Genomic DNA, 12815 nt, shown 5'->3' with positions numbered 1-12815 from the left:
TACAAGAAAGAAGATTCCACCTAAACATTAGGAAGAACGTCCTGACAGTAAGAGCTGTTCAACAGTGGAATTTGCTGCCAAGGAGTGTGGTGGAGTCTCCTTCTTTGGAGGTCTTTAAGCAGAGGCTTGACAACCATATGTCAGGAGTGCTCTGATGGTGTTTCCTGCTTGGCAGGGGGTTGGACTCGATGGCCCTTGTGGTCTCTTCCAACTCTATGATTCTATGATTCTATGTTCTGCATATCTGTGGTCTATAAGTATTACGTGTCTTGAAACAACTATCAAGCCCAGCCTCAAGTCAAAATGGCAGTCTGTCAATCTGAGATGGAAGGGGTTGTTTAAGTAAGGCCAAATCAGCAGTAATTGAATATTGGCTGTTCATTGTATGAGAGGTAGTAAGGCGAAAATATCAGGAAGGGTTAAACTTTTGAGTTTGGGTGATGAAATTCAGAGCATCCATTGATGAAATCAAGAAATTAATACACAATTCATGATATTGAAATGAGGTGGGAATCAAGATTTTGCAATATCATAACAGCAATCTGTAAAACTTAAAAAAATCATTTGAAATTGAGTTAATCCCTCTGCAAAATGACCATTATACATTTAGGGTGATTTTAAGCACCAAATTTCTCATGTGGTAACAACTTAATGAATTCAGAATCATTGTGTGGATTTTTCCTTTTAAAAATAAAGATTATAGGTTGTTGAAAAAAACAAGCCACTGCTGAGTCAAAATTAGTGTAACTGTAATACTGTAATTTTAGACATGGAGACTTTGGTTGAGCTAAAATTGTACTATAATTAGGTAGGTGGCCAGATTGTTGGTGGGTTTTCCTGCTTAGAAGAAAAATCAGCTTAGCTTTCTTCACACAAGTATGCAACTTCTTCATTCAGGGCAACCATTTTGGCTTTTTTGAGAAATATCCCATTGTGCACATCGAGAATATTAACCATAGCCTAGTACAAAAGTTTTTCTTATCTGTGTTGCTAATTCTCTTCAGTATTTTCCACTTGATTAAATTATTGGTTTTAGGCTAGATAAGAAATATAAAACTGATATGCTTAGATTGCATGAATAAATAAACCAGAGCTATTTATATACCCATCCTCTGGGAAGCAATGGAAGCAGATGGAGTTAGATAACCAGATGTTCTAGTAATCATTTGCAAGCATTAGCAATGGTTATGAGAACACATCAGACATATTAACCCTCACCTATTCATGTTTGAATGCTAAGTTTTGTTTTGTTTTGTTTTTTTAAAAAAACTTAGCTTATACTTAATATGTATGCTTATAATACCATTTGATAAAGGTTGTGTAGGTTCACACAAAGTTCTCTACAGTCATACCTCGGGATGAATACGCTTCAGCTTAAATATTTTCGGGTTGCGCTCCACAGCGACCCGGAAGTAACGGAGTGCGTTACTTCCAGGTTTCACTGCTCGCACATGCGCAGATGCTCAAAATGACGTCACACACGGAAGCGGCAAAATGTGACTTGCAGACGATCAGTCACGTCTTACATTCGCTTCAGGATGCTAATGGGGCTCCAGAACGGATCCCGTTCGCATCCAGAGGTACCACTGTAGTTCTGATTTGGACCTCTCCAAATCAGTTTGGAGGGGGAGAATGTGGTTCTCTAATTTGGTTTCCTCCCATCTTTTCTGATTTGGAGGGTGTGGATCCCTGAAGCAGAATGTGCGCGGAGAGCAACTATGCTCTTTCCTGTCACTTTGGGCTGGTATTTTCTCAGATTGATCTTGCTTTCCTTCAGCTTGGTCCTTGGGAAACTTTAAAACACATGACAGGTCCAAGTTGCTGTCCTTGTTTTTTTCTTCCTGTCACCTGAAACCACTTTGTCCTTCATCCGTCTTGCCCAGTGCATTTTCTTCTGCAGCAGTTCTAAAGCATCAGAAGTGGAAGCTTGGGCTCATTTGTACTTTTAAAACAGCACTTGTTATTGTTTGGCATTAATATAATATCATGAGAATACAAGTCCCTACCCCAGAGAGTTTGCAATCTAAGGAGAGAGGAACAAGGGAGAAAAAAAGAGGAAATTGAGGCAATTAAGCAGGAGAAGAATAGGCAATCTTCACCAGATGTTGCATCCGATAAGTTGGACTGTGGTCCACAGATGTATATGTCATAATGAATTTATTAGTCCTCTGACACCTTCAATACAATTTTTTTTTGGCAATTATTTCAGTTTCATATACTTAGATTTAGCTACAGTAGAATAACATATCGGTAATATGTTTAGAGCTGCTACCATCACTTGAGTAGTGTTGCAGTTTAACTGTAATTGGACTTGTTATAGTTGTAATGACAGAGAGGCAATCTATAAAACTTAAAATAAATTTATACGTACATAGCATTTCCCCCAATTGCTCAAATCACACTTACTCAGTAATCCTTATAATGATCCAGTAAACTAGTCCAGTGTTCTTAACTCCATGTTATAGATGGAGGACTGGATTATGAGGGATCCTGACTTGACTGAGGCCACTTTGGAAGTTTGTAGTTGAGCTAAGATTTGAACCACAGGTTTCCTAGCCTGTAGTTCATGCTTTCAACTACAACATACTATTCTAGGTTGGACTGGATCGCATATCCCATACATACTGTGCCAGAGAGATGTGCAGATCTCCACTCTATTCTGCACCAGCATTTTAAGCAAACCCACTCCAAACACACAGAGCCTTCATTTATTTATGTTTCGTAAGTTACAAACTGTTTTTCTATCCCTGGCAGAGGCTTGCTATTCTGGTATTATAAAAATTCTGTTTTCAGCATCCTTTTTATTGCTTTTGCTGGAGGATAAAAGACCAATTTCACCTTTGTTGCAAGCAACAGAGCATTCTAATTGAATAACCATTCTAATTGAAGGCCTAGGATAAAGGAGTCTTCTTTTATTTATTGTTTCCTTTTTATTTTCTATGTGAAAATAAAAATAGATGCAGGAGGCAAAGAAATCTGTGGACAAAAACTCATCTAAAGGGAATTTATAATACAATGTTGGTACAGTAAATAAATTCAGTATAAAAGTGGTTGTGTACATATCTACTAGAAATAATACCTGCCCATAATTCACTTAAAATTAGGCAGTTTTATCTGTGGTATAGATTGATAAGAGGTTTTCTGACGGAATAGGGGGATCCAATTCTTTTAAAGAGTTTCCCCCTTAGTAGAGAAAAGTCTCAAAGCTTGCCTCAGTGTGGGTAATAGAGAGCAATCACTGGCCTCTTGCTACAGTACACTTTTAATGGAGTCACCATCTATTTATTGTCTGGCTGTGGGTAGAGCCAGGCCATGTCATAGACCAACAGCAGGAGGGGGCTGTATATAAAACATAGAACTTATGCTTTGGGAAGAAAGCACTGAGCCACAAAGCTGGATCTTGATTTGGGAACCATTGTTTTCAGGAAGCCACAATTGCACCTGCACTGGGCTTCTTGTCACAGATATTCCTTAATTTTGGATATACTCCCGTCAGTTTCTTCTCTCTCGTTTCACCATTCCCAACCTTGGTTCCGCCACTGCCAGTTGTGTTCCGAGGTTGATGCTGTGAACCAGTCAGTAGTGGTTGGTTTGCCTTTCTTTTCTCCAGCGAAACTAGTATTTCTACTAAGCATTGTGTCTACATGGATTTGATTGGTTTCCACAGGTCTTGCATAGATCTGGTGGACTGTACATGCAGGCAGCGACCATTTTAGATGTGTCAGATATGTGTGTGACCATGCCAAACCTGGAAGTGACCCAAAAGCATCACACAAAGGGGCAGAGTAGGGGGTGGGCAGGGGTGGAGGCAGAACTGGGTGTTTACAGGCTTTTTCAGAGGTGTTTCAAATATATGTGATTTCACTTAAACACATGGTCCCTTGGAATGTAACCCCCCAAGTAAATTGGGAGTTGTTTGTAGTCTCAAATGATGACCATAATACTATAATAAAGATAAGACTATACACACACTCTAGCACACTCTAGAGCATCTATTTGTATAGATGCCTTTAAGAGCATGGCAATTAATATAGTACTTTTAGATATTATTTAGATCCAGATATATTAAAACTTGCTGTGGCCTTTGAGCATGAAAGTTAAGATGACCAAACCGTATGATATTGTGAATTTCATTCTGCTGAATTTCATACAATACTTGTACAGTTACATTTTCTGTCATGGGTACTAGCATACCAAAATGCCCTCATATATTAGAAACTTTTCACCCAAAAGTGTATTTGGTCAAGAATGGCTTGTACTTTCTGTATTGCAGAAGATTTATGTTTAGGCATTAATAGCATGGTCCTTTTAGTCTAGCCTGCCTTGCAGGCTGCACGCTCACTTTGGAAAAATAGTGTCATTTTCCTTCGATGTTACCATTAAAGACAGCCGTAAGAAACATGGCTTGAATACTTAGCATTCTGCTGTTGTACGTGATAGCTTTTGTTTTGGGCCAGGCATTCATTGTGATTGCCGCATTCACACAGGGGGCATTGGCAGGCGCATGAACTGCAAATTTGTGTGTTCGCCTTCATGTATTAAACAGCTCCTCTATTGAAGAGGCATCATTAGCTACTCCACACTTCATAGTGCTTTGAGGTAGAGTTAAAAGCAAGATTAAAACCCTTTTCTCCATTCCAGTGATTAACTGTAATATCCAGATTTAATGCAGCTATTCAGGAGACAATTGAATCCTTCATAATATTTGTTTAGTGAAGTATTTCTGTTGATGAGTGGTGGGGGGATTCACAACACTGTTCCAGTCTGCTGAGATACTTCACCCAGCATTTGTAAGAAGAGAACCATGGGCGGTCTAAGCTCACAAAGACTGTTGATCTGAGATGCTCCCTGCTGACATTGGGTGAGGGATGGATGAATGAATGCAGAGGGCACTGCAGAGATGGCAGAGGATTAGATGCTTGCAGTGGTATTCCTTGCTGATTGCCAAGGATTCACTTCAGTTTTTACCGACTGAACTACATGATACAGTTTAGATGAGCTCTTCCAACTCCTGAAGGCTATTTCTGTTTGCACAAATGCTGTCTGTGTGTTCAACATTCAGTCAAGAATCCTAGCAGGCAAGAAATCTTGAGGAGGGAATAGACAATGATGGGCTGGGCCTCCCTCCCTCCCTCATCCTTCATAAAGTGGACTTCCAGCAAGTTCTCAGCCATTGTTTTCTCATGGGCTAGTTTTGCTCCTTGGGGTCCAAAGGCATGGTCTTTGGCTCCCTAAAGACCTGTTATGAAATTTGGAAGCTTGTTGTTCTAAAATGGTGGAGTCGCTGAATTTGCCCTGAATTTCCTCCACAATAATTTTAAGCATCTGGAAAAAGTTTTAAGTGCAAATGTCTGTTTCAGTGTTCTAGAATACAGTGCAGCAGCAGTTTGCTAGCTTAGTCAACCATTTTTATGTTATTCCTAGATGAAAAAGAAGAGGGAATATTGGGGAGCATACTTCTTCCCAGCTTTCAGATATCTATGCTTTCTTCTGAAGATCACATCAATCGCAAATATGCTTTTAAGGTAAGAATATTATTTATCCTTTGGTCTGTGGTGTGCAGGTGATCAAGAAACCATGATTGTGAACACATTCACTGTTGATTTCAGGTTAGGCAAAAGCTGACACAGATTGAAGACTACCCCAATATCATAATTTATTCTCTAGAGAGCTACAAGAACAAACCATCATTTGTAAAGGCAGTAAATTTCAGTATTTAGTGTTATCAACATTAGTGGCTCCTCCAATGTGACTGCATATTTTACAGCTTTTTGTTTCAAAGATCCTGCTTCTTTAGTTTAGGTGTACTCTTCTTTGATGGTGTGGGAAATGAGCAGTTCAGTCAATTTTGTGTCTCAAGATGATGCCTACACATAATCACATTTTTGCAGCTTCTTCCATCAGCAACCTCCACGATCTAGAAGTTGTATTGGGTCATTTTTGTCAGTATTGAAATCTATCACTTGAAGGCCTAAATATGTGCACACACTTCTTCCCATCCTTGTGTTACCCTTTTAGAGAAGGTTTGTTCACCCTCTGTTTCTACCTTCTTTTGGATTTCTTTGTAACCCACCTGAAACTGGATGGTTGTAGCCTTAACAGTACTAGAAGTCCCCTCATTCCCTGGAGAAATGTATGTGTCTGCAGGCAACCTTATATCCTCTGCCATGTTGGCGTGCCTCAATGGAATTCAGTTATCTCACTGCCTTAGCATCCCATTCATTGATATCTTCCTTTCTCTGCTCTCTGGGAGCTTTTTGAGTCTCCATGGAACAATTGGGCATGCAAGTGACACCAGGTGCGAATGAAACTCATGGGCCATCTTCTCACTATATGAAGTCTAATCTACCTTCCTAGGCATAGTTTACTACTTGCCCACTGTGCCTCTATTTTTGTAGAAGGGCTGCTTAAAAGATTTTGCTTGTAATCTATAGTTCTGTGAGCATTTGCTAGCTACTTGCCAACTTGGACAAGACCAAAGTAATTAATAGCAGCTTTAAGTTGTGCCCTTGAACACTAATTTCATTTTTACAAGGTTTATTTTATTTAATGTATGCTAGATGAATTGTAGCTGCTCTTCTGTTAAACAAACTCGCCTAACTTTACATTTTGTTTCCTGGATTTGAACTTCTTTGGGCTCCTGTTGATGATGAGTACACTAAACTGCACTGCATGTTTTAATGGGTGAGTACATAATTTAGAACCTGCTATTTTGTCCTGACTCCCAAGCACCTGAGCTAATATATTTCTATAATCTGTGCTTCTCAGATGCCAACAGTGAATTTTTATTCTGTAATTCGTAGAAATCACTTGGAAGCGCAGCAGGTGCACAGTGAAACAACAAGGCGTACAAATTTAATTCTGATATGTTTTTCCCCTAGTATAATTGCCGCAAAAGATGAGCATGATGTTGAATAACATTGTATTAGTTACCGTGTGATGAGTTTCTAGAGGCAGCCTGAATAAATCTTAAAACCAATGAATTACTTATTAAGGAAACCAGTAATATTCTTCTATTTGTTTTCTTCTCGCTCCCTTACAGACTATCGTAACTTCCCCCACCACAATGACCATGTCATTTCCAATCAGGCAGCTCATCCAAACATGAGGACCTATTATTTCTGCACAGATACAGGGAAGGAAATGGAGTTATGGATGAAAGCCATGATAGATGCAGCTCTTGTACAGACAGAGCCTGTGAAAAGGTAACACAGGTTGACAGTGCTGTAGCATCTGTGTTAGTTTATACTACCAGACTTTTATCTTTCTGTCTTGTGTAGCTATGTCTCGACAAATGAGTCATGCTAATTCTGATAGATACTTAATTGCTTTGTCAGGCATCAACATTTTAGAATTACATTTTTCAGTTAAAAGATGACTCCCCTATGTGAACCTTCAAGGTCATGTTTAGGGGTGTGTTACTACATCTCCAGCTTTTGAAAACATCCTAGCAAGCCATACTTGGAACAATGGGCTTTTCCCTCCATCTCGATCAAGGTCCAGTGCTTTTCAAGAGACTTGTATGAGCAGGCAGCACTTGTTCAAAAGTATTTACTGGAGCTGGGGAAGCAGACAAGTGTACATCCAACTGAGCAGCACAATTTGTGGCTTACATAGTTAGAGTTTGACTCCATTGTGTCAATAATGAGATGATGAATTGTAAGAGGTGATAAGCTGATTTGAATGACCCATAGTACTGTATTATAGAATGATTTTATGTAGCATTAACGCTTTACAATAAGCTGATAAAGAGTTAATGATGGGGTAACTTCCCATGACTATTGTAGTACATTATACCTCATCCATTGCATTGCTCACATGATTTTAGCTTGTAAAAACAAGACTTTTAATTATAAATATAAAGGTTTCTGTGGGCTGAAGTCCTCCATGGCTTGAGGACAAGAGCCTGTGGAATTAGAAATGTGCTGGACCAGATAGTTGAAACCTTTAACCTACCCCATTCAAAAAATTCAAACAATAAATTAAAAATAGTTAATAGTTCTGGAGAAAATGCCTTAAGCAATCCCACCTACCATTGAACCCAATGTGTTTTGACTTTTCATGATTTTGGATTTCGACGCAATCCCTGAAGCGTAATCTTCACATAAATTGTAGGCTTACTGTACTGCATTTTTAATAGTTGAAATAGGTAGTTCTTCCCATGTTAGAATTAGAGCATACTGAAAATTGGGTTACATTCTGCTGACTACACTAATTTGGAGCCATCTTGAATGAGCCATAACTGAAAATGGTGCTTGGGGAGGAGAGAAGCTGCAACTTGCCTCTTTTTCTATTCCCTTTTTTCATGCCAAAAAACAACAGCCTGAACATTTGCTGGTGAAACAACATTTCATAGGAAATGCGCCATGTATGACCTCTTGCTTTTCTGATTCTGTCTGGAGAAAGTGGAAAGGTTTCTCTCTCGCTCATAGTAGTAAAACTTGGGGACATCCAGTGAAGCTGCATATTAGAAGATTCAGGACAAATAAAAGAAAGCACTTCACACAGCACATTGAATTTGCCCCTCCAAGATGGAGTGATGGCCACCAACTTGGACAGTTTTAAGGGGGATTAGACAGGTTCTTGGAGGACAAGGCTACCAGTGACTACTAGCCATAATGGCTAGTATGTTCTGCCTCCACTGCCATTGGCAGTATTCTTCTGAATACCAGTCGCTGTGTACAGAAAGTGTTGTTGCACTCAGATCCTGCTTGTGGGCTTCCCATGGACATCTGGTTGTCCATTGTGGACTGGGCTCTAGAAGAAGGCCTTTAGCCTGAACTAGCAAGGTTCTCCTCTTATTCTTATCTCTCTGTGCATCTTTAGCAATATAATATATTTTCTAGATCTCTGCTCAGTAGCAATGATTATATATAATACACATGTTATTGAAGCTATTTGGCCTTAGAGACTTAATTGTAAGTAGTCTCACAGATCGAGGTCTGGTGGAGTTTTTTCTGTTATAAGTAGACTCAGGTTTAATAATGTCCTGAGGGGTCTATCTATTGAGAATAATTAATCCTAACTGTTTTAAATAAGCAAAAGCCCATTTAAACTTGTCACTCAAACGATGGAACAAGCTCCCATGTGGTTACAACTTTGATTATTTCCCTAATTTAGGTCACTCGTAAGAATGCACTGGCATTTTCCAAAACACTGTTGCTTTTCCTTTATCAGTTAAATTAAGCTTTCCTACAACAACTTTCAATGTTGTGCTGAAATATCAATAAATGATATCCCAAATTCACTGCCTATAATTTTTGGCAATTTTTGCGTCATATGCAAGTAAACTATCAAACACTATCTTCTACCAGCAAGTTGTATTATTATTGAAATCTCACTGCTTTCCCAGATTGACTGTATCCTAAAACTTTATTCCATTAAGAATGGAATAAAGAATAAAGGGACATACCGTCAGTGGAGGAAAGGGGGAGTGTAATGCATGCTAGGACTTCAGGCTTTGAAGGAAGCATCAGAATGACATGAGCATAACAGCAGAAAATACATGATTTTAGCAGATGTCTTTTGAAATTCGGTTTAAGGAAAAGATGATGACAGGGGGGCAAGTCCCACAAGGAATAGGCTGCAGCAATCTAGAATTTAGACCTATAGTTTTGAAATCCTTTTCTGGTGAAACAGGGGTTTCTCAATGAAAAGGCTACGAGCAGACAGCCTTCCATGACTCAGAGCTTGTTTTCCATTACTGATCCCCTCCTGTAATTTGTAGTTGCAGGAAAGTTGTGGTTGTGACCCAAGTCTCATTCATGGAGAAAGAATGATATCAATGTTTTAGGCATGAGTAGGCAGATAGATGAAGAACAAAAGACAGTATTGTGATTTAAAAAGAGTTGCTTTAAAAGGAATCAAGCCCATATGATGTATAAAAGAAATGGTAATTTGAATTCTGTATAAGACTGTAAATGTCTAGGATTCCTTAGATAGTTGACTTTAAGATGAGATAAAATCAGGGTCCCCAAACAGGGGCTTGTTCCATGAATCCTTTTGGGGTGGGGATTATTTCAAAATGCTTCAAAATGGAATAGAACACTGGTTACCATTGGTTACCTGACAGCTTTAAGCAAATCATGATCTTTGATTTTTAATATTTGTGTGTTCTTATTATGTATAGATACTGTTATACATTGTTTTGATATTTATATGATATAGCACTGTATAAACAAATAAATCATCACCTAGGCATTGGAAAGTTTAGGGGAAGAGAATTTAATTTGTTTGGAAACTCAAGTCCTCCCTACCTACTCTAAAAAAAACCATAGCATTGGCAGTGGGCATTCACCCCGCCCTCCCCAGTAACTTGGACCAATAAGACTCCTCAGGCTGTAAAAGAAAAAGCTTGAAAAAAGCCAGTTAGAAAAGCATGAATGAAGTTGTGTTGATGGTGAGTAAAGTGTTGCGCTGCAGTAAGGTTAGCATTTCAAATTGGAAGTAAGGTGGGAGAGAGATTCCATGTGGTTAGAATCCATGGTGCTTCTTGGTAAGGCTAGATGAATGATAATGTTCCCTTAATATTTGGGGGAGGCAAGAGTAGCTAAAGACATTAAGCAGACCTACCAACAGACAGGCTTGCTAGAATAGGCAATATGGGGGTGGGGTAGAGAGTGTGGTGCTAATTCGGTTAAAATCACCAGCAAATCCTTGCCACCAGGATTTCTCAATAGATGAATGAGTCTGTGTGAAAAGGGTTAATTGAAGGCAGGACATTTGAAAACAATTCGTTAGAGATTAACTTTGGCCAGTAATGAAGTGGGAGAATGTATCTGGTGACAGGTAAAGATGCCCCCCCCCCCCGCAGTGAATGAGAAGTGGAAATAACAGTGGTAACAGGAGAGGAGAGAGTTGGAGCATAAATATACTTGTCTTCATACCCATATTATTTTTGAAATGTCAGTGAGGCTGCTAGGAAGAACAGTTGACTTGACAATTCAGTGGGATTGGGCAAGGTGAGAGATTAGTTTAGGAAAAACGTAATCCACTTGAAGATGGTAGCTGAAACTTTAGCAGATATGAAAATTGTTGAGAGCTCTGATGGATTCCTACGGAGATTGGGAAAGATGAAAAGGGACAGGACAACAATTAGCAGTTATAACAGGAGAACCAGAAAAAGGGCAGTGTCCTAGATCTCAAGGGGAAGGAGTGAAAGTGAAATAAGATATAAAGAACAGGCAGAACATACTTGGAAGATAAGAACATGACCAAAATGTAAAGGAGATGAAATCAGGAGCTGAATGCAGGATTTCTTAGGAGGAGGAAGGTGTTTCAAAAGTAGGAACAACAAGATTGAAATTTTAAGCAGAAAGGAGGAGCCAGCTGACACAATGTATGTGAGTAAAATAGATTGGTGGGAGAGAGGGAGAACTCAGCAGGTTGTGGGACTGGGACTGGAGAGAGGATTGGCCTACTTGAATGCAGTATACTAGTTGGAAGATGAGAATGAAAGAAAAAGTGGGATGGTGGCGAAAGCAAGCCTCTAAAATTTAATAAGAGCGGTGGATCTGCCAACATTTGAATGGGTAAATTCAGGGTAAATATGCTAACAGTGCAGCTGTTACTGTTTCTGATAAATACAATTATTTTACACCACAGTTCAAGTCAGCAGATATTTTCCCCACTGTAATTATAGAAGCCACAAGTGTTTTCCCAAAGATGAATAACTGACATGAAACTTGCCAAATGAAGCAAATTGATGATGTCAGTGACCATGTAAAGTTTAAAATAGGATAATATTTCCCTTTATCTACTGAATGTCTAGCACAGGAGGTCCAGGAGCTAGACAGCTCTGTATATTGCTCCATCACAAAAGATGGCTTGAAATTAATGAGGATTTCAGAGGCTTTAAGTGCTAAAAAGAAGTCAAAGTGCGCTTTTTCAACACTATGAAGTCTGAAATTTTTGCCTTCAAATTTTTATCCCCTTTCATAGCTGTCAGATTGAATACTGCAGTTGGGGCTGTTCCCTGTGTTAATAGTTACCGTATATCAAACACAGAATTTAAGTAGTAGTAGTTTCTTCTAGTGCTGCATCTCTAAGACAGTGGGTGATGTCCAACATAAGTGATCAAGTAGACCCATAGAAATCAGTAGGCTTAAGACCACTGATGTCAATGAGTCTGTTCTGAATTATGACTATTCCCCTTCTAAAAACTGCCCAATGTCTGGCCAGCCTCACTTAGATTTGCTTTTAAGGTAAAGGTAAAGGTACCCCTGCCCGTACGGGCCAGTCGTGTCCGACTCTGGGGTTGTGCGCCCATCTCACTTAAGAGGCCGGGGGCCAGCGCTGTCTGAAGACACTTCCAGGTCACGTGGCCAGCGTGACAAGCTGCATCTGGCGAGCCAGTGCAGCACACGGAAACGCCGTTTACCTTCCCGCTAGTAAGCGGTCCCTATTTATCTACTTGCACCCGGGGGTGCTTTCGAACTGTTAGGTTGGCAGGCGCTGGGACTGAGCGACGGGAGCGCACCCCGCCGCGGGGATTCGAACCACCGACCTGACGATCAGCAAGTCCTAGGCGCTGAGGTTTTACCCACAGCGCCACCCGCATCCCTAGATTTGCTTTTACTGAGCTGCATTTTCAAGCTATGCCCTCTGCAGTCCTTGATGAACAATATAACAGGGTGCCATACGAAGACAGACTCTGTATATGTGGGCAACCACAGGTTGCACTATTTACTATATTGCCCACTATACATTTGACTCAGGAGGCGGTTTCTCACCCTACCATCCGCACAGGAAAGATGTCTCTCCCCAATAGAGAAGATTCTGTGGTTTCTTAGCTATATAAATGCTTCATTGACTCA

At 39.8% G+C, this 12815-nt stretch overlaps 1 protein-coding gene across 24 annotated transcripts in view; it reads left to right on the top strand.

The window, feature by feature from the left end:
- Positions 1–12815, top strand: part of PLEKHA5 (pleckstrin homology domain containing A5) — a 191651-nt gene that overhangs the window by 137665 nt on the left and 41171 nt on the right. For 23 of the 24 annotated variants that reach the window (XR_014012085.1, XR_014012086.1, XM_081209790.1 and 20 more), the window contains 2 exons: positions 5425–5525; positions 7090–7205. Coding sequence is in view for 22 of the 24 variants with exons in the window: in XM_081209790.1 (XP_081065916.1) it covers positions 5425–5525; positions 7090–7205 (217 nt within the window). In the remaining 2 variants the exon portion in view is untranslated. Of the gene's footprint in view, positions 1–5424; positions 5526–5559; positions 6685–7042; positions 7206–12815 lie in introns of those variants that run through there. The other variant, XM_081209798.1, reaches the window with a different exon arrangement.

The sequence above is a fragment of the Podarcis bocagei genome (genome assembly GCF_964188305.1).
Source record: "Podarcis bocagei genome assembly, chromosome: 10".
Lineage (NCBI taxonomy): Eukaryota > Metazoa > Chordata > Lepidosauria > Squamata > Lacertidae > Podarcis > Podarcis bocagei.
This window is presented reverse-complemented; position numbering and strand designations above follow the sequence as displayed.